This window comes from Periplaneta americana, chromosome 6, assembly GCF_040183065.1.
Source record: "Periplaneta americana isolate PAMFEO1 chromosome 6, P.americana_PAMFEO1_priV1, whole genome shotgun sequence".
NCBI lineage: Eukaryota > Metazoa > Arthropoda > Insecta > Blattodea > Blattidae > Periplaneta > Periplaneta americana.
Window position 1 is genome coordinate 2,141,578 of NC_091122.1, and position 23,831 is coordinate 2,165,408.

Here is a 23,831-nt window from a genome sequence, read left to right on the forward strand (position 1 = left end):
ATCTAGCAGCGCACCAAGTAGCGAAAAGAGTAATTAGCAGCGCACCTGGTGACGAAAATGTTAAACTGTGCAGAAAGTATTCCCTCCCACCCTCGTCGATATTCAAAACTAACCCAATTTAAAATAAAACATTTACAGTTTTATTCCTCACAGCATTATTCTATTGAAAATTCTTACCGGAGCCGACAGGAAGGTAAAAGAGACGATGTGTTTTACACTACCCGATTAAAATATAAGCAGACAGAGACAAAAAATAAAGCAAAAGGTTAGATAATTGGGATTGTATTCTTGGGGTATGGAAAAGTCTGCAAGAACTACTTAGATAGTTCAATTTATTCTATTACTATTACTTTATAATACATCCAACAACACTATTTTTACAACGTCCATAAACATCACTGTTTAACATACACTGCTTATACACACACGTATCACTTTATGTTCACTTATTAGCAAGTTTCAGTCCGCCATCTTCATATTCGACTCTCCCGTACAGCAATATCTCTAACGGATAAATAGAGAACTCTGGGTAATGTACCCAACACGTAGTTCTAATATTCACCACCTACGACTTTGGGCGCTGATCACCTTATTTCAAACCCCCAAATCCAGATGGTGCTGACCGCAGTTTCGCATCCTATTATATATTTATCCATGCGGGAGGTGTTGAACCTTAGTCTAGTCAGCTGGGAATGCACCTCGCTGGCTGGGGGTCAGCTCTCATGCACGTAGCGATAGGAATAGGGTTCGCCCTCTCCCTTTGCGATAATAACATCCGCGGTGTCCCCCCCCCTTCGCACCTTTCCATCTCCGGTCTTCCGCTCCCCACTCCCCTGGATGACCTGTTGACATTTCCCTCGGATCAACAGTCATCGCTCATTCCCCGTACGTGTCCATGCCAGGCGGTGTTGTGTTGCAACGTATTGCCTCCGGCGCGCTGTCAATGCATCATTCCTGATACCGACAAAGTGGGCTTCAGAGTACGTTTGTGTACAGTGATTCCTCCTAAACTACTGGAGAGAGTTTTTTTTTATTAGAAACTACGATTTAATTATTTCGGAATATTATACACACTAAATTATTCTTCAGAGTATATGATTATGTCTCGCGACCAGAATATTGTACGAAATGGAAATATAAAAATTGGAGATTTATCCCTCGAAGGGGTGGAAAAATTCAAATATCTTGGAGCAACAGTAACAAATATAAATGACACTCAGGAGGAAATTAAACGCAGAATAAATATGGGAAATGCCTGTTACTATTCGGTTGAGAAGCTTTTATCATCCAGTCTGCTGTCAAAAAATCTGAAAGTTAGAATTTATAAAACAGTTATATTACCGGTTGTTCTGTATGGTTGTGAAACTTGGACTCTCACTCTGAGAGAGGAACATAGGTTAAGGGTGTTTGAGAATAAGGTGCTTAGGAAAATATTTGTGGCTAAGCGGGATGAAGTTACAGGAGAATGGAGAAAGTTACACAACACAGAACTGCACGCATTGTATTCTTCACCTGACATAATTAGGAACATTAAATCCAGACGTTTGAGATGGGCAGGGCATGTAGCACGTATGGGCGAATCAAGAAATGCATATAGAGTGTTAGTTGGGAGACCGGAGGGAAAAAGACCTTTGGGGAGGCCGAGACGTAGAGGGAGGATAATATTAAAATGGATTTGAGGGAGGTGGGATATGATGATAGAGACTGGATTAATCTTGCACAGGATAGGGACCGATGGCGGGCTTATGTGAGGGCGGCAATGAACCTTCGGGTTCCTTAAAAGCCGTTTGTAAGTAAGTAAGTAAATTATTCTTCTTATAAAAAGCTATATCTTTCTATTGGAAAAGTCCCAAAATGCCTCTAACGATTTTTCAGTCAATTGCCTCCTGGCCAAGTACAACATTCTTGATCAAAATTGTACCGCGCAAAAATTCACATTTCACCCTGTTCAACCCCAGGACCAGTAGCGAAGATAAGGTGTAAATACTGGGTGGGCTGAAAAATCTGCTTACGTTATACAGGGACATCATTTTATATTTTTTAATATTAACTTGCCTATACCTCTGAATCAACGGCGTTTGCTACCCCCTTCCACGACTGGAGTTCGATGATACTGGCGCAATATACAAACAAATCACTTTAACTAGGTATAGGAGGGAAGAAAAGTAGTTCATCCATTTACGTAAACTAGGAAATATCGCGCTTTTGAGTTTGATAATTTTCATTAGGTTTTTGTTTAATCAAAATACAGTACAGTATTAACAATGAGTGTTTTTACTCACGAACTGAGCTGTCCATTCGGACGTATTCATTATGCAGTGTATATTATACTGTCTACAGCACATTAGCGTACAACATAGAGAATGAAGTTAAATTGAAAAATAATCATAATATGGATATTTAAACACATTTTTGAAAATGGTGGCCGTTCATTTCGATACGGGCTTCAGTTCTAATGTGCATATTATCGCATTATAGACTATTGTACCTAATCCCAATTACCAGTTTCGTTCTTCGTACTAGTAACTCATGTTGAAATAATTCTGTACCTACTCTATAAAAGAGTACCTTACGTACTGTAAATTCAATCTTCACTTCTGCCCGATCCGAAAAGATAAAATTACTCAGACATACTAATCTACTGTCAGTCCAAGTTGTTATGTCGTAGGGTCGTAGAAAGGGAGGAAATCACGTAATAGTTTATTACTTAAAGAGGCCCTTTTATTTAAGTTATTTTAAACAGTTGTAACAGTTCCTAACAGAAATTAATGTTCTCAGAAAAGAGCTAAGACAGCCCAGCCACTAGCTGGCGAATAAAAGCTGGTGGGGGAAACCGGGATACGACGTAGGCAAATGGACGACAATACCTGTGCGAAAATGATTCAATATTGAAAGCTCTTTCGTCACTGGAAAACGCGAACATATTTTTGGAACGTACTGTTTACTATGACCGTAAGGCTACTATGACTGTATATGCGGTCTTGGATCTGTGTGGAGGACGGTTGAACTTCATTAGTAGAAGGGATGGGAGTGAAGTACATTCAAAAACTCAGGTACAATAAAAATTGAAGTAAAAATATATTTTTATACAGTAGATGTTTTACGGCTTTTCTATCAAAATTTTTTTGATGGTTTCAGTATGAAGTTTCATGATTGTGTTCCACAAATGTACTAGTATTTTTTGTAACTGACTAGTGAATTGTCAAGTATTCTCTACCAGTGAAAGGAGAGTAATACATACTGTACTAACGCGATTTAAATATATTTATTTCAGAATATTAAGATATATTTTGATAAATAATTATATGCTATAGAATATCTTTTCTTGCTTCCATTCCCTTCAAAAGAAACAATTTCATATCTTTTGACACCATTTCAATAATATTGCAGTTTTCGTAATTCCGTAACAATTAGGTTTGAGGCTTGTTGGCTAATATGGGAAATTGTCAATAAAGCTTTATGCGGGGATCGCATAAGAACATGATGATGATAAGGAAGTAACATTTTCATTATTAAAGAAGTAGATTAATTAAACAACATTGCAGGGTTACGAAATTCATAGAATCTACGAATCTTTGCAGTATAACCTACCTTAATAGTAATATACGTTACAAGAGCGGTATGTTGATGTTTTCATGTTCTAGGAAAAGATTGAAAAAGCGAAACGTAGTTGAGCTTTTTTAATTTCCGAGAACATGAAAACAAACATACCGCTCGTGTATCGTACATTATTTTGTGCGAAGATCGTTTATTACATACCTGAAAGAGGAATTTCTAATTAGTTGCACTGAAATCTTCATGTTGGTTTCTGTTTAATGACGGCAACTTCGGAAAACCAAAATATCTTTCTTCAACATTGTTGCTATAAAATGTTTTCTGTGTTTACTATACTCCAGCAGGCCGTGATATACGTCTGTCTTCCCCCCCCCCCAGTCTATAAATGCGAACTTAAAACAAACGGAAAGGTTATGTAATGATTTATTTTTCATTTTAATATTTTAACAATATTATTTATATAACATATTGCAGTAATAACATCGGCATCTGGAATCTTGTTGATTTTTTTCGGCTTCCTTAATGTTACTTGCATCACGAATGCAGTAACTTTAGTGGAGTTGTAGAGTTTACTTAATTTTTGCAAATATTTAAAAACAATAATTAACATTGCAATTTAGGTGAAATTGCAGTGGTAAGTTTCCAATTTATAATTATTACTATATTGAACGTCTCTAAAAATAATATGTTAAAAGCCTAAAGCAGTAAAATGAATATGGCGCTTAAGCGGTAAGAAGAGGGAAATTGTTATGTGTGTTAGGTTGGGAATACTGAATGTGGTATTTCACACTTACCGCATATTGGTTTTGTGCGGAAAGCAAGCAGATACGCACGATCTCGCACAAAATACATTACGATTAAAGGGATAAACATAACCTAATTCCGTTAATGAAATATGAAGATTATGTGATCGAATAATCGATCAATTTCTATTGTAACATTAATCGATCAAAAATATTTAATCGAATAATCGAGCCGATTAATTTATATTTTTATTTTAGTAGGTTATTTTACGACCTTTATCAACATCCAAAGTTATTTAGCGTCTGAATGAGATGAAGGTGATAATGCCGGTGAAATGAGTCCGAGGTCCAGCACCGAAAGTTACCCAGCATTTGCTCGTATTGGGTTGAGGGAAACCCCCGGAATGAACCTCAACCAGGTAAATTCCCCCGACCGGGAATCGAACCCGGGCCACCTGGTTTCGTGGTCAGACGCGCTAACCGTTACTTCACAGGTGTAGACTCGAGACTATTAAAATTAATCGGTTGTACTTGATATTAATTATTATTTTGTTAATGCAAACTCACAGTAAAAATTCCGACAATATTCGTCTCTCAGAAATTGCTTACTTCAAACACGATAATACCGTTATTTTGTAACTGCGAAGCAGGTAGCATAGGGCAAATCTTTGCACAAACGCTTCACAAAGAGATTAAGATATTAGGACAATGACTTGGGCTAGCCCTATTGAAAGTTGAAACACAATGCGAAATCCTTATTAAGTTTGTCAACTTGTCTTCCTAGCATATGAAATACATACTTTTCTGAAATTCGCCCCCCCCCATCCCTTAGCCATGGCTGCACTGTGTGCAAGTAAGAGAGTAACCATTTTCTTCTCTTTCTAAAATTTTGTAACCCGATTACAATAGGCCAGTCTGCTGTCCTGTACAAAGTTTCTAGATGAAGCTTGTGTGTTTAGTTTCTAAAGAAAAAAATCGGATTTTTGTGGACTGTAAAAAAAAGTGAAAATTCCATTATGTGTTAGGCTTATGAGAATTTGAGAAGTAAACTCGGTGAAACGTCTAGATTTAAATTGAACGATCGTGGAGAAGTGCTTCACAGAAAAAAATTCGTGTTTAGTGATGCAGGTCGGAGAATGTGAATGTAGTCACATGTTTAAAATCATGGATGAAGCAGTATTAACTAGGCGAGTCTTCATACTCTTAAAATTTGTGTTTATATAAAAAATTCCCGGAGAATTAACGCAATAAATTATAAGCCTACACTAGTAATATGCGTTACAAGAGCGGTATGTTGACGTTTTCATGGTCGAGGAAAAGATTGGAAAAGCGAAACGTAGTTTAGCTTTTTTAATTTCCGAGAACATGAAAACAAACATACCGCTCGTGTATCGTACATTATTTTGTGCGAAGATCGTTTATTACATACCTGAAAGACGAATTTATAATTAGTTGCAATGAAATCTCCATGTTGGTTTCTATTTAATGACGCCAACTTCGGAACACCAAAATATCTTTCTTCAACATTGTTGCTGTAAAATGTTTTCTGTGTTTACTATACTCCAGCAGGCCGTGATATACGTCTGTCTTTTTTCCCCCAGTCTATAAATACGAACTTAAAACAAACGGTAAGGTTATGTAATGATTTATTTTTCATTTTAATATTTTAACAATATTATTTATATAACATATTGCAATAATAACATCGGCATCTGGAATCTTGTTGATTTTTTCACGGCTTCCTTAATGTTACTTGTATCAGGAATGCAATAAGTTTCGTGGAGTAGTAGACTTTACTTAATTTTCGCAAATTTTTAAAAACAATCATTAACATTGCAATTCAGGTGAAATTGCAGTGGTAAGTTTCCAATTTATAATTATTACCGTGTTAAACGTCTCTAAAAATAATATGTTAAAAGCCTAAAGCAGTAAAATGAATGTCGCGCTTAAGCGGTAAGAAGAGGGAAATTGTTATATGCACGATCTCGCACAAAATAAGTATGTTAGTAAATAACTAAAATAGTATTGTTTTGTAATACAGAGATACAATATATACAGATATACAACATTTAATACTTATGCTCAGGGAACGGATTTATATGGACTAAAAATATATGAAATATGTAAATATATATGTAGTTATTTTTACCAAAATATGGAATTAAATATGGATTTTTACCAAAATATGGAATTAAATATGGACTTAAAATTATAAAAAAATGACTATGTACGTTAAATATTGGTACATTTTAATCAAACTAAACAAAAAATATAATGGACGTACCTTATCTTCCAATGTAGTTTCAACAAAACACAATTTTTATTGTCTGTTACCATAACAATAGGTTACAAACATTTCTTTCAAGTGCTGAAAAGTGAATCTTCTTCTATTGTCTCTGAGGATAGATTTATACTGACTAAAAGAGCGTTCGACGTCACAAGAAGTAACTGGTACATAATTCAATTTCACAATGTCTGCTGGGGATAAGTCCAAGTTAATCTTCACTGTTGATTCACCACTCATCACAGCAACAACCTTTTGTAGTTCTTCATATCCAGGGTTTTTTGAAAGTACAGTGTCCATCTTAGCTCTTACTGCATCTGCAACTTTACCTCTACCACGATTCAGTTGTTCCACAGTACTATTTATAATTTCAAAACTTTCAGATAGTGAAAGGTGCCTATTTTGGAGACTTTTGAGCGTTTTTATGATGCATGAAAATGTATGCTGAATGTGAGCTAAGTCATTCTTCACACTTATGTCACAGGTAACTGTTTTCGCAGTATCAATTGAGACTGCATCTTCAGAGTCCAATGCAAGGAGAACATTGTTAATAGAGTCTATATGTTCGGCATAATATTCAACTGCTTCTAGCCATGTACCCCATCTAGTTAAAATTGGCTTTGGTGGCAATGGAATTTCAGGGTACATTTCTTTCAACACGTTAACTCTACTGGGAGCTTTGAGAAATACTTTTTTCACTGATGAAATCAACAAATCTACTTTAGGGAAATTGTCTCTGACCACTTCTGCCACACGATGAAATGCATGCGCCACACAAGTAAAATGAGTCAATTTAGGATATACAACAGATAATGCTTGTCCAGCTTTGACCATATAAGGGGCAGCATCGCTAATAAAGAATAACACATTATCGTACATAATACCCTTTGGCCACAGGATACCCATAGCTTCGTTGAACAGTTTAACTATAGTTTTGTTATTGCACTTTTCTAGAACATCACAATGTAAAAGAATTCGTTCAGAATATTGTTCACTTAACAAACCGATAACTACATTACCAACAAGTCTACCTTCTTTGTCGGGAGTCTCATCAATGGAAACCCAAATTGAACTATCTTTAATTTCATCTCTTATCTTCTGTATTGTCTCATCGTAGATGGATGGAGCATACGTCTTCCTAAGTGTTGACTCATCCGGGATTGTATGTTGAGTATATTTTTCAAGGAATTCCCTGAAGACCTTATTCTTTAGTTTGTAGAGAGGAATATCAGCAGAGATGAGAGAACGGCACAGGTCGATGTTAAACTCAGATCTTACATTCGATGTTGTTGGTTGTGTTAAAAACAATTGTCTCTGCTTGGAATTTAGTTGTTTGTTGGCCTGATGTTTACTAGTTGTAATGTGTTGTTGCACCAGGAACTTTTGTGTAGATGATACTGCACACTGACACAAATTACAAAATAATATTTTATTGTCAGTTGATAAACCATCTTCTTTAAATTCTGAAATGTAACTTGTTAGTTTTGATTTTAAATTGACTGAATGACGTACTTTTGGCATATTTACCGTCTTTATAGTATGATTTACAAAACTGAACCTATGTGTACTCTGACTGGCATTTAACTGTTGAGCTGCACAACTGAAGTCTGTTAAAAATTTTAAATTAAATTAATACAGTTTTGTAACTTACTTTCCCATTGTTGATAGGACTGCTAATTTTCAAATAACTCTGATGTTAAAGGGATTACTGAACATGTGTTTAAATCTCTATTGTTGAAATGTATTTTTAAAAGTTAATGGAATTTTGTTTTGTTTTATTGTTAAACCTAATATAATATGGACTGTTTTATATGAAATATGGAAAATATATGGAAATTAACGAAAATATGTACTAAACTCTAAAATATGGAAAAATATGGAAAATAAAAGTAGGATTTTTCAACCCTACACATTGTGAAACATAAAGATAATGCAAAATATAAATTATATTAGCTTTATAAGTAAATATGTATTTACATATAAATCCTTTCCCTGGTGATAAGTAAAGCTAGGAAATTTTAGGTGCTGCACTTTATTTATTTATTTATTTATTTATTTATTTACTCATTCATTTACTCTTTTATTCATTTATTTATTCATTCACTTATTTATTCATTCATTCGTTTATTTATTCATTTATTTATTTATTCATTCCTTAATTTATTCATTCCTTAATTTATTCATTTATTTATTTATTTTTATTTATTTATTTAATCATTCATTCATTCATTCATTCATTCATTCATTCATTCATTTATTTACTCATTTATTTATTCATTCATTTATACATTTATTTATTTATTCATTCATTCATTCATTTATTTATTTACTTATTTATTTATTCATTCATTCATTTATACATTTATTTATTTATTTATTTACTTATTTATTTATTCATTCATTCATTCATTTATACATTTATTTATTTATTTATTTATTCATTTATTTATTTAATCATTCATTCATTCATTCATTCATTCGTTCATTTATTTATTTACTCATTTATTTATTCATTCATTTATACATTTATTTATTTATTTATTTATTCATTTATTTATTTATTCATTCATTCATTTATATATTCATTTATTCATTTATTTATTTAAGCATTCATTGATTCGTTCATTTATTTATTTACTTATTCATTCATTCATTCATTCATTTATTTATTTATTTATTCATTTATTTATGTATTTAATCATTCATTCGTTCATTTATTTATTTATTCATTTATTTATTTATTTATTTATTCATTTATGTATTTAATCATTCATTCATTCATTCGTTCATTTATTTATTTATTCATTTATTTATTTATTCATTCATTCATTTATGTATTTAATCATTCATTCGTTCATTCATTTATTTATTTATTCATTCATTTATGTATTTAATCATTCATTCATTCGTTCATTCATTCATTTATTTATTCATTTATTTATTTATTCATTTATTTATTTATTCATTCATTTATGTGTTTAATCATTTATTCATTCGTTCATTCATTCATTTATTTATTCATTTATTTATTTATTCATTTATTCATTTATTTATTTAAGCATTCATTGATTCGTTCATTTATTTATTTACTTATTCATTCATTCATTCATTTATTTATTTATTCATTTATTTATGTATTTAATCATTCATTCGTTCATTTATTTATTTATTCATTTATTTATTTATTTATTTATTCATTTATGTATTTAATCATTCATTCATTCATTCGTTCATTTATTTATTTATTTATTCATTTATTTATTTATTCATTCATTCATTTATGTATTTAATCATTCATTCGTTCATTCATTTATTTATTTATTCATTCATTTATGTATTTAATCATTCATTCATTCGTTCATTCATTCATTTATTTATTCATTTATTTATTTATTCATTTATTTATTTATTCATTCATTTATGTGTTTAATCATTCATTCATTCGTTCATTTATGTATTTATTTATTTATTTATTTATTTATTTTCACTATTCAAATATCTAAATTGGCTTGTCTTGCAAAGAAAACATGAAATGAAACTTCTAATTGTGCTTTGCTTGCATCTTCTTGTATCTTTTTTCAATATCAGTACCTTTTATCACCTGTTGTCAATGTCAACACCTTTTTGCACATTTTTCCTCCTTTCTTTGGCTCCTTTGCCGCATTTTATTCTTATAAAAACTAAACAAGGAAAACCGACCGTGAGCGACTTGCCAACGCTCTACCCGCTGTTAAACACGCCACCCAAGCACCTTAATCTATTACTTTACTGTCCATATTTTTAAATACATGGACAACTCTACTGCTTTCTTAAAGTTTTTGTTATAATTTACTGTTTTTAGTGTCGTAGTGTATTACTTTCGCTTCAGTGCAGTCCTGTTTAGCAAAAGTTTCAAATTAGCATTCCCTTCAATAAAGTCCCGATTGGTAAATTGTCTAGAACTACTTTTCGCTTCATCGCGCCACGTTAGGCGAAAGCTATTGAATACAAAGAAAAAAAGGAATTTGAGCTTGCTCCTTCATTTTCCTCTGCTTGTCAATATCATCTGCTATATTGGCCGAACCCAACCGTAGGTCAGTCAGCTCACATTTATTGATTGATTGATTTATTTATTTATTTATTCATTTATTTATTTATTCATTCATTCATTCATTCATTCATTTATTTATTTATTTATTTATTTATTTATTCATTTATTTATTCATTAATTCATTTATTCATTCATTCATTTATTTGTTTATTTATTTATTTATTTATTCATTCATTCATTTATTCATTCATTCATTTATTTATTTATTTATTTATTTATTCATTTATTTATTTATTCATTCATTCATTTATTTGTTTATTTATTTATTTATTCATTTGTTTATTTATTTATTTATTTATTCATTCATTCATTTATTCATTTATTTATTTATTTATTTATTCATTTATGTATTTAATCATTCATTCATTCGTTCATTTATTTATTTATTCATTCATTCATTCATTCATTCATTCATTTATTTATTTATTTATTCATTTATGTATTTAATCATTAATTAATTAATTTATTTATTTATTTATTTATTCATTTATTTATTTATTCATTCATTCATTTATTTATTCATTCATGAATTTATTTATTTATTCATTTATGTATTCATTCATTCATTCATTTATTCATTCATTTATTTATTCATTTATTTTATTTATTTATTTATTTATTTATTTATTCATTCATTTATTCATTCATGAATTTATTTATTTATTCATTTATTTATTATTTATTTATTCATTCATTTATTCACTTATTTATTTATTTATTCAATCATTTATTTATTTATTTATTTATTCTGGTGTAGTTAAGGCCATCAGGCCTTCTCTTCCACAACACCAGGAATACATTCTCACCAAGGAGGTTGAAACTAAGCTGACTCAAGGAATTTTGTGCTCTTATACGTCATGTATTTGGTTTGTATTCTTTGTAATGAACATTTACATTTGAAGTTTGCACCTTTCTTCGCACCTTGCCCAACTAAGCTAAGGCTTCCCTTTCGCACCTTTTTGACAAAATTTTACACCTACAATTTCTAGCTCCAGTGATAGGCCGCCTCCTCCATCTTGCCCACGACAGTTATCGAACCCCAGCACGCGGAATGATTAGATCACGATCAACAGCCAGCTGCGTGATGAACGTCACGCCTAATGGACAGCGTATCAGTTGGTCTGATAATATCGAGTGGCGATTGTGCTATGAGTCCCTCGTCACGTATCGCGATCAGCCTTACTTATTCCCCGAAATGAACGACTTGCCAGGAGGGACAAAGTGACGAGTACGACAGCGCTGGCAGCTCCAAGCACTCCGCCGAGTAATTTAATGTGACCGGAATTATGACGCTCAAACGGGACACTTACTGGTGCTGCAGCTTCCCTTTGTAACGATCAGCGCCGTACAGAGACTCTTGGTTATTTAATTTTATAACACTGTGAACATAATGTAGACATTAACTGTTTAAGATTTATAGGGTGAAATGGGAGTATAAGAGTACAGTGTATCAGTTACTCATAGATTTCAAAAAGGCATATGACTCGGTTAAGAGAGAAGTTTTATGTAATATTCTTATTGAATTTCGTATTCCCAAGAAACTAGTTCGATTAATTAAAATGTGCCTCAGTGAAACGTACAGCAGAGTCCGTATAGGTCAGTTTCTGTCAGATGCGTTTCCAATTCACTGCGGGCTAAAGCAAGGAGATGCACTATCACCTTTACTTTTTAACTTTGCTCTAGAGTATGCCATTAGGAAAGTCCAGGATAACAGAGAGGGTTTGGAATTGAACGGGTTACATCAGCTGCTTGTCTATGCGGATGACGTGAATATGTTAGGAGAATACACGGAAATTTTACTTGAAGCAAGTAAAGCGATCGGTTTGGAAGTAAATCCCGAAAAGACGAAGTATATCATTATGTCTCGTGACCAGAATATTGCACGAAATGAAAATATAAAAATTGGAAATTTATGCTTTGACGAGATGGAAAAATTCAAATATCTTGGAGCAACAGTAACAAACATAAATGACACTCGAGAGAAAATTAACCGAAGAATAAATACGAGAAATGCCTGTTATTATTCGGTTGAGAAGCTTTTGTCATCCAGCCTGCTGTCAAAAAATCTGAAAGTTAGAATTTATAAAACAGTTACATTACCGGTTGTTCTGTATGGTTGTGAAACTTGGACTCTTACTCTGAGACACGAACAGAGATTAAGGGTGTTTGAGAATAAGATTCTTGGGGAAATATTTGGGGGTAAGAGGGATGAAGTTACAGGAGAATGGAGAAAGTTACACAACACAGAACTGCACGCATTGTATTCTTCACCTGACATAATTAGGAACATTAAATCCAGACGTTTGAGATGGGCAGGGCATGTAGCACGTATGGGCGAATCCAGAAATGCATATATAGTGTTAGTTGGGAGGCGGGAGGGAAAAAGACCTTTGGGGAGGTCGAGATGTAGTTGGGAGGATAATATTAAAATTAATTTTAGGGAGGTGAGATATGAATTAATCTTGCTCAGGATAGCGAACAATCGCGGACTTATGTGAGGGCGGCAATGAACCTTCCGGTTCTCTAAAATCCATTTGTAAATAAGCATTATTATTATTATTATTATTATTATTATTATTATTATTATTATTATTATTATTATTATTATTATTATTATTATTGTAAACACTAAAGTTTGAGAGCTGGGACGAAAAGCAAAGGCGATCGTCTGCTGGTGACTTCCGCAGGAAGCACGGCTTGTTTTCCTTGATGATAGGTTGAAAAGTAGGTTAGTAATCACGATGGCTGTTTGCACCTGTGACACTGCAACACGCACAACAGCCTGAGTGACTTTGCTCCAGTTCCGTCAACCACTTGTCTAACTCTGAGATGTGCGCTCCACGGAAGGGGAGATCACGTGACCTCGTAAAGCGTTTGCAGGAACGGAAGAGTGGACAAACCCTGAAGGAAACAAAGTAATCAGCCGCGGTTGCTCTGAGAGGCTAGCCCTGTTGACTGCTCCTCCGATTTCATCTGGAACTGGAATTCTCCAGAGTGCCGCTGTCATCTGCAGCTGATGGATGGCGTCCCAGCACGCACGTTCTACACGCATTCTTATCAGATGCGCCACGCACCGCGTGTCAAATAGACCACGACACTTGTTATGCAGCGCGTGCCACGATAAGGCGAAAGTCCTCCTGTGCAATGCCAAACGAAAGGTAGCCCCAACGACAGCTGGGTGAATGCGTGTATAAAATTACGGAAGTTCTCTATTATGTAGCCTGAGCTACTCCATCTCAAATCGACCGAAATATAGAGAAAATTGCCCTTATAATTTCCAAATACAATGAAACTTTTTTCTTACGTAGAGAACTGTGATACAGTGCTTTGTGCAAAGTTTGAGGCATCAGAACTTCATAGTGTTTAAATTAAAAATATTTAAATGTATCGTATTTTCATAAAATTAGCAACTTTAAACTGTTGTGGCTCCGAAACGCTTTCACACAATGATCAAAATCATGGTTTATTTTGATGCTGAGAAATTAAAGTTTATATTGACATATAAACAGATTTTCTTACTTTTTATGGAAATGGAGAAATTTAGATTTTTCCTCATTAAGACGCCTTTGCCACCGAAAAAAATATTTTAAAAATATATGGTTAGAATCCGCATTGAAAGTACAAATAAACACATATTTTTTACTGATGGTATGTTGATAAGAAAGTATTGAAAATATCAAACAAAGAAAATAAATAGTACGCGCGTGAACTAACCAGCTGACTGTGAGACGGGAGCTAGCCGAGACAAGCAAGGCCAGGAGACAAACACGTGATGTTTCGTCTAGTAGCGCATAGCTGGGCTAGCTTTACCACAAATTTTCATAAACACAGGAGTAAAATGACGCCCAACCTTGCTTATCTTTAGCTCTCGGCCAGTGTGTGCGGTACTGCGCCGTTCAAGTCCAGGCGTGTGAAAATAATCTATTTAATACCGTCGAAACTTATTGCCATACCACTAAGCAAACAATGCCGAATCCCTCTTAATAATGCAAGGTTTTTTCTCAATTTTTTTTTTTACATTTTTACAAATGGCCAAAAAGCCTAAAAGCAAGTAAAATCAGATTATCTGTCTCTCTGTATACAATAAAAATAAGGATTACTTCTTAACATAACCTACCAAATGTCAGCTTCAAAATGAGCTCCCGTTCAATGTTCTGCAGTAAATGGTTCCAGAGTTCTGAGCGCTGAAAGAGGCTTGTTTTTATAAAATACGCTAAATTTGTCGTCCTATTGAGGACTCTCTGTGCACACTTTCCCAGAGGCGGCACCTTTGACTTCACTGCACACTTCTAGATTGTTCATGACCCTATTGTGATCTGATAATCTAGAAATTTTAGAAGAATGGAATGACATAATTAACTCCAGTTCACATCATAGTTCTGAAGCGTTCAGTAAGAGTTTATAATCAGTGATTCTGAAGTTGGTAAGATCCTACATTAAAAATAAAAGCTGAAGGTGACATGTTGTACGCAGCATGACCAACTTGCTTTTTATTCCCACAATACTTGAAAATAAAAACTGCACAAAATGTATATTAGACTTGTTGTGTGGTCAACTGTCCAAAGAGAGATCTGAACCTCACAAGTGATATCAAGAAGGCATCACTTATACCAGGCATGTCAATTAATGCCCACAGGAGCAAGCGCGCGCTTTAGAGCCCAGGAGAGCCTGAGCGCTTTCCAGCGGAAAGGAAAGAGACAGACGAAAGAGGTGGTATATGCCTCTTGGTCGAGCTATATTCAGGGATGGCCAGCACTGATTCAATAGATAAAGGGAAGAGAACTTATTAAAACTGTATCCATGTTAATTTTTAGATTTGCCTGAGAAGTATAAGTGCATTATAAGAATGTAAGTTTTAATTTAATGCTCATTTTTCACAAGTTTGATTTTTTTTATTCAAAAGGAATATTTTCTCAACTTTTCGTATAGAAAAGTGAAATTTTCAGGTATGGGCCTATTTATTTAGTAGCCTTACAGAATGTTTTCGTAAATCTAATATAACTTAAATACGTATTACTGAAGATAGTGTATTGAAAATTTTGAAAATATTCGCATGGAAATTGTTTGTAAGGAAATGAATTACCAAAGCAACTACTGTTACATCATAAGCAAAAGATACGTGCCCATGTGTTGTAAAAATGTCAGCTCTATAGCTTCAGCAGATTTCGAGAAAATAATTTAATATTCTGATGATAGGAAGTTGCTCACAAATATCACCTTAAAAGCATAATGCGATAAGAGTTTTGTTATGTAATATTAGTTACACTTACAACAGATACAGTACCTAGGTAACTTTGCTTTGTACTGTAATATTGTTTTGATTAGTTTATTGATTACTTTTGTAAGGCTAAAGATACCATAATATCAATTCCAACTTATCATATCATACTCAATCTCTTTCTTTGGAATATCACTTTCTTTATGAATGATATGTTTCATCCACTTAATACAGTATAATATTACACTACTATGGAATTTAAGTGAATATTCCTTCTTAACTCTCTATTATGTTATTAAGTTTTAAACCCCAGTGCAATATTAAGAAATCAGTGTTAGTACTTTTGTTTTACAGACAATATAGATAATATTAAACAGGAAGAAGCCATATAAAAATAACGACATAAAATTTCACGTTCCATTTGAAGTTTGTGCACCACTGTTTTCTTAATCCAACAGGTTGCTTATTCATATAAACAACCCTTCCTCTTTCCATACTTTGCGCTTGCTGCCTACGCACGTCAAGGTCAGAAAAATGCGCTTGCTTTGACATCACTGACTTATGAGGTAACTAGGCCAGGAGATAATGGGGTAGGGAGACCAGTTCCTTTCCCCCTCCATTGCATACATCGCCGACTATCTACATATTACACTAGTCAGACTTCAGATGTACACAAACAATTGTTCTTCCTCTGACACATATCGTCAAGTGAGACGTACTGCCTGGTAATAGATGTACAGACCAGCCAGAACCTCAATCAGAGGATATAGTAGAGTATGTAAATTATTAATTTACCACCATGAAAATAATTTATGACGCCTCGTGTAAAATGTTAGTTTTTGTACAAGACGTAAATCACGTGTAATTTACCAATCCTGGCTACATCGACTAAACTATTGACGTCATTTCTGCTGGACATCACAGATGCAGAAAACATCCAGCGTGTCGCAGACAGAGATGAACTTCATCACCAGAGAAATGGAGGAAATCGGAGCATGTCTGTTTCTTTATCTTTACTGCTGTCCCGAAACGTTGGATGTGTCTGTCTCAAATACCCGCCAACCTCGCAGCACATCGAAGGCCGTGGCAGTCTCAAGTCTCTCCTTTCTTGATCCGAAGAACAAATTACCTCAACCTTCGAAACGTCGATCTCCGAAAGAAGTGTAGTTAATTAGTGCGTGGAGCTGGTTGTTTATTTAACGACGCTGAGCCGCCAGATCGATACGCCGCTGTCCGTCACCGCTCTGACGCAGGAAATTGAATTCAAGCCCCACTCGAGCCTGATTGCAGCTGCGGCAATGCAGCGCGCACATGTACCGACGCTGGGTTTCACGTGCTTCCTTTGTTTGTGTTGCCATGGCGACTGTGACAATATCTGCTCCTGTTGTGAGGCATTCCTCCTCCGGGTCGTGCCTCACAAGTGAAAGTTGCGTGGCCTGGGAGACGCCGGCGCTGCTGCACGTTGCTTGTTTGGCGACTGTGCACCAACTCTCGACGTCGCGCGTCGATCCGCGGCTATCAACTTTAAGGAGCGTCTGAGAACGCGACAACGCCCAGTGGCAACGAGCAACAATGTGTTGGTGACGACAACACGACCTTCACACACGCATTGCGATGTTCCAGGCTAACGGCCCTGCATTTGTAGGAAAGCATTATGCTGAGCTTCGAGAGCAGGACATCCATGATGCCAGAGTAGCAACACATTCATTGTGATATTACAGGTGCGAGTGAAAACAACACATGTCCGACAACAGAGACCTGCACAGGGACCTAATAACACAGCAAATTGTGATTTATCGATAACAGGGACTCGCAGAAGTAGTAATAGGCCTAACACATTTATTGTGACGTTTCCAGGCAAAACAGATCCACACGAGTATAATAACATATTTACTGTGGTATTTGCACATTTATTGTGATGCTTTGAAGCAAAACACACCCATAAGAGCATAACAACATATTTATTATCGTATTTCCAGATTTATTGTGATGTTTTTAGAAAAAAAAACGAGACCCGTATGAGTATAACAACATATTTATTGTGGTGTTTGCACATTTATTGTGATATTTTCAGGCAAAACACACCCATAAGAGCATAACAACACATTTATTGTCGTATTTCTAGATTTATTGTGATGTTTTTAGAAAAAAAGGGACCCGTACGAGTATAACAACATATTTACTGTGGTGTTTGCACATTTGTTGTTGTGTTTCCAGGCAAAAGAGACCCTACGAGTAATAACAACACATTTATTGTGATGTTTCCATTCAAAAGAGGCCCTACGAGTAATAACAACACATTTATTGTGATGTTTCCAGGCAAAAGAGGCCCTACGAGTAATAACAACACATTTATTGTGATGTTTCCAGGCAAAAGAGGCCCTACGAGTAATAACAACACATTTATTGTGGTGTTTCCAGGCAAAAGAGACCCTACGAATAATAACAACACATTTATTGTGATGTTTCCAGGCAAAAGAGACCCTACGAGTAATAACAACATATTTATTGTGGTGTTTCCAGGCAAAAGAGACCCTACGAGTAATAACAACACATTTATTGTGATGTTTCCAGGCAAAAGAGACCCTACGAGTAATAACAACACATTTATTGTGATGTTTCCAGGCAAAAGAGGCCCTACGAGTAATAACAACACATTTATTGTGGTGTTTCCAGGCAAAAGAGACCCTACGAGTAATAACAACACATTTATTGTGGTGTTTCCAGGCAAAAGAGACCCTACGAGTAATAACAACACATTTATTGTCATGTTTCCAGGCAAAAGAGACCCTACGAGTAATAACAACACATTTATTGTGATGTTTCCAGGCAAAAGAGACCCTACGAGTAATAACAACACATTTATTGTGATGTTTTTGCAGGCAAAAGAGACCCTACGAGTAATAACAACACATTTATTGTGATGTTTCCAGGCAAAAGAGACGCTACGAGTAATAACAACACATTTATTGTGCTGTTTCCAGGCAAAAGAGACCCTACGAGTAAAAACAACACATTTATTGTGATGTTTCCAGGCAAAAGAGACCCTACGAGTAATAACAACACATTTATTGTGATGTTTCCAGGCAAAAGAGACCCTACGAGTAATAACAACACATTTATTGTGATGTTTCCAGGCAAAAGAGACCCTACGAGTAATAACAACACATTTATTGTGATGTTTTTGCAGGCAAAAGAGACCCTACGAGTAATAACAACACATTTATTGTGATGTTTCCAGGCAAAAGAGACGCTACGAGTAATAACAACACATTTATTGTGCTGTTTCCAGGCAAAAGAGACCCTACGAGTAATAACAACACATTTATTGTGATGTTTCCAGGCAAAAGAGACCCTACGAGTAATAACAACACATTTATTGTGATGTTTCCAGGGAAAAGAGGCCCTACGAGTAATAACACATTTATTGTGATGTTTCCAGGCAAAAGAGACCCTACGAGTAATAACAACACATTTATTGTGATGTTTCCAGGCAAAAGAGGCCCTACGAGTAATAACAACACATTTATTGTGATGTTTCCAGGCAAAAGAGGCCCTACGAGTAATAACAACACATTTATTGTGGTGTTTCCAGGCAAAAGAGGCCCTACGAGTAATAACAACACATTTATTGTGATGTTTCCAGGCAAAAGAGAACCTACGAGTAATAACAACACATTTATTGTGGTGTTTCCAGGCAAAAGAGGCCCTACGAGTAATAACAACACATTTATTGTGGTGTTTCCAGGCAAAAGAGGCCCTACGAGTAATAACAACACATTTATTGTGATGTTTCCAGGCAAAAGAGGCCCTACGAGTAATAACAACACATTTATTGTGGTGTTTCCAGGCAAAAGAGACCCTACGAGTAACAACAACACATTTATTGTGGTGTTTCCAGGCAAAAGAGACCCTACGAGTAATAACAACACATTTATTGTGGTGTTTCCAGGCAAAAGAGGCCCTACGAGTAATAACAACACATTTATTGTGATGTTTCCAGGCAAAAGAGACCCTACGAGTAATAACAACACATTTATTGTGATGTTTCCAGGCAAAAGAGACCCTACGAGTAATAACAACACATTTATTGTGATGTTTTTGCAGGCAAAAGAGACCCTACGAGTAATAACAACACATTTATTGTGATGTTTCCAGGCAAAAGAGACGCTACGAGTAATAACAACACATTTATTGTGCTGTTTCCAGGCAAAAGAGACCCTACGAGTAATAACAACACATTTATTGTGATGTTTCCAGGCAAAAGAGACCCTACGAGTAATAACAACACATTTATTGTGATGTTTCCAGGGAAAAGAGGCCCTACGAGTAATAACGACACATTTATTGTGATGTTTCCAGGCAAAAGAGACCCTACGAGTAATAACAACACATTTATTGTGATGTTTCCAGGCAAAAGAGGCCCTACGAGTAATAACAACACATTTATTGTGATGTTTCCAGGCAAAAGAGGCCCTACGAGTAATAACAACACATTTATTGTGGTGTTTCCAGGCAAAAGAGGCCCTACGAGTAATAACAACACATTTATTGTGATGTTTCCAGGCAAAAGAGAACCTACGAGTAATAACAACACATTTATTGTGGTGTTTCCAGGCAAAAGAGGCCCTAAGAGTAATAACAACACATTTATTGTGGTGTTTCCAGGCAAAAGAGGCCCTACGAGTAATAACAACACATTTATTGTGATGTTTCCAGGCAAAAGAGGCCCTACGAGTAATAACAACACATTTATTGTGGTGTTTCCAGGCAAAAGAGACCCTACGAGTAACAACAACACATTTATTGTGGTGTTTCCAGGCAAAAGAGACCCTACGAGTAATAACAACACATTTATTGTGGTGTTTCCAGGCAAAAGAGGCCCTACGAGTAATAACAACACATTTATTGTGATGTTTCCAGGCAAAAGAGGCCCTACGAGTAATAACAACACATTTATTGTGGTGTTTCCAGGCAAAAGAGACCCTACGAGTAACAATAACACATTTATTGTGGTGTTTCCAGGCAAAAGAGACCCTACGAGTAATAACAACACATTTATTCTGGTGTTTCCAGGCAAAAGAGATCCTACGAGTAATAACAACACATTTATTGTGATGTTTCCAGGCAAAAGAGGCCCTACGAGTAATAACAACACATTTATTGTGGTGTTTCCAGGCAAAAGAGACCCTACGAGTAACAACAACACATTTATTGTGGTGTTTCCAGGCAAAAGAGACCCTACGAGTAATAACAACACATTTATTGTGGTGTTTCCAGGCAAAAGAGATCCTACGAGTAATAACAACACATTTATTGTGATGTTTCTAGGCAAAAGCGGCTCGTACGAATAGTAACAAAATGTTTATTATGGTGTTTCAACACAAAAGAGATTCGTATGAGTGATAAGAACACATTTATTATGGTGATGACAGGCAAAAGAGACTTGCACGAGTAGTAATAACATTTTATTGTGATGTTCTCAAATAAAGCAGTCCTGCAAAAGTGGTAGCAACCCATTTATTCCAATATTGCCACATAGCAAGGACATGAATGAGTACAAACAACACATTTATTGCGGTGTTGCCACATAATAGGAACCTTCGCAAGTACTAACAACAAATTCATTGTGATGTTCCCGGATGAAAGATACCCGGACGAGAAGTATCAGGCATTGTCAGATGGCATGAGCCTGAACAAAACAAAAACGAGTTGTTTTTCTAGATTTTCCGGACAATAGGCACCTCACGAGTAGTAACGTTGAATTTATTATGCTGATGCCAACTGCGAAAGAACAATGATCTACACGAGTAGTCACAACCTAAAACTGCACTTTGCCAGACAAAATACACCCTACACCAGAGGTAACGAAGCATTTATTTCAGTATTACCGACCTCCACGAGGGTAACAATGCATTTATAGCGGTTCACACAACAGACAGCTGCACTAGTACCGGTATTGATGCATACTCTGATGTTGCCGGAAAACAGCAGAGGCCAGACATCACGCCGGGCGGGCGGTACTCACCGTCGCTGCAGTCAGGTCGGAAGAGAAGGCCGAAGACCAGGAAGCCGAGGCAAGCGACCAGCAGGAGGACCACGACGGCGACGAGATGGCGGCAGCCTGTGCGAGGGGTCGCGGAGGACTCCGGTTCGTACCTGACCACGGTGTTCATTGGGTTCTCGGTGATGCGCATCTCCAGGAAGCCGTTGTGCGGCGGCGGGGTCTTGCTGCAGCCCGGCATCGCCGCCTCATCGCGCACTGAGCGGCCGCGCGCGCCCCACGCTTATATAGGCCGCGGGCCCTGTTACACGAGGCGGCCGATCAATAACAGCGCGGCAAACACTGCCCTGCTACACACACCACTCTGCTGCTACACACAAACACTGCCCTGCTACACACACCACTCTGCTGCTACACACAAACACTGCCCTGCTACACACACCACTCTGCTGCTACACACAAACACTGCCCTGCTACACACACCACTCTGCATGCTACACACAAACACTGCCCTGCTACACACACCACTCTGCTGCTACACACAAACACTGCCCTGCTACACACACCACTCTGCATGCTACACACAAACACTGCCCTGCTACACACACCACTCTGCATGCTACACACAAACACTGCCCTGCTACACACACCACTCTGCATGCTACACACAAACACTGCCCTGCTACACACACCACTCTGCATGCTACACACAAACACTGCCCTGCTACACACACCACTCTGCATGCTACACACAAACACTGCCCTGCTACACACACCACTCTGCATGCTACACACAAACACTGCCCTGCTACACACACCACTCTGCTGCTACACACAAACACTGCCCTGCTACACACACCACTCTGCTGCTACACACAAACACTGCCCTGCTACACACACCACTCTGCTGCTACACACAAACACTGCCCTGCTACACACACCACTCTGCTGCTACACACAAACACTGCCCTGCTACACACACCACTCTGCTGCTACACACAAACACTGCCCTGCTACACACACCACTCTGCTGCTACACACAAACACTGCCCTGCTACACACACCACTCTGCTGCTACACACAAACACTGCCCTGCTACACACACCACTCTGCTGCTACACACAAACACTGCCCTGCTACACACACCACTCTGCTGCTACACACAAAAACTGTCCTGCTACACACACCACTCTGCTGCTACACACAAACACTGCCTTGCTACACACACACCACTCTGCATGCTACACACAAACACTGCCCTGCTACACACACCACTCTGCATGCTACACACAAACACTGCCCTGCTACACACACCACTCTGCTGCTACACACAAAAACTGTCCTGCTACACACACCACTCTGCATGCTACACACAAACACTGCCCTGCTACACACACCACTCTGCTGCTACACACAAACACTGCCCTGCTACACACACCACTCTGCTGCTACACACAAACACTGCCTTGCTACACACACACCACTCTGCATGCTACACACAAACACTGCCCTGCTACACACACCACTCTGCATGCTACACACAAACACTGCCCTGCTACACACACCACTCTGCTGCTACACACAAACACTGCCCTGCTACACACACCACTCTGCTGCTACACACAAACACTGCCCTGCTACACACACCACTCTGCTGCTACACACAAACACTGCCCTGCTACACACACCACTCTGCTGCTACACACAAAAACTGTCCTGCTACACACACCACTCTGCTGCTACACACAAACACTGCCTTGCTACACACACACCACTCTGCATGCTACACACAAACACTGCCCTGCTACACACACACCACTCTGCATGCTACACACAAACACTGCCCTGCTACACACACCACTCTGCATGCTACACACAAACACTGCCCTGCTACACACACCACTCTGCTGCTACACACAAACACTGCCCTGCTACAC

The 23,831-nt window shown here is 36.7% G+C and overlaps 1 protein-coding gene across 1 annotated transcript in view; it reads right to left on the bottom strand.

Annotated features, from left to right (window-relative positions):
• LOC138700893 (neprilysin-1-like) overlaps positions 1-22,216 on the bottom strand; it is an 81,248-nt gene extending 59,032 nt beyond the window's left edge. Inside the window, exon 1 of the mRNA XM_069827293.1 lies at positions 21,919-22,216. Coding sequence (XP_069683394.1) covers positions 21,919-22,135 — 217 coding nt within the window. The 5' untranslated portion in view covers positions 22,136-22,216. The remainder of the gene's footprint in view (positions 1-21,918) is intronic.
• Between the last annotated feature and the right edge of the window lie 1,615 nt (positions 22,217-23,831).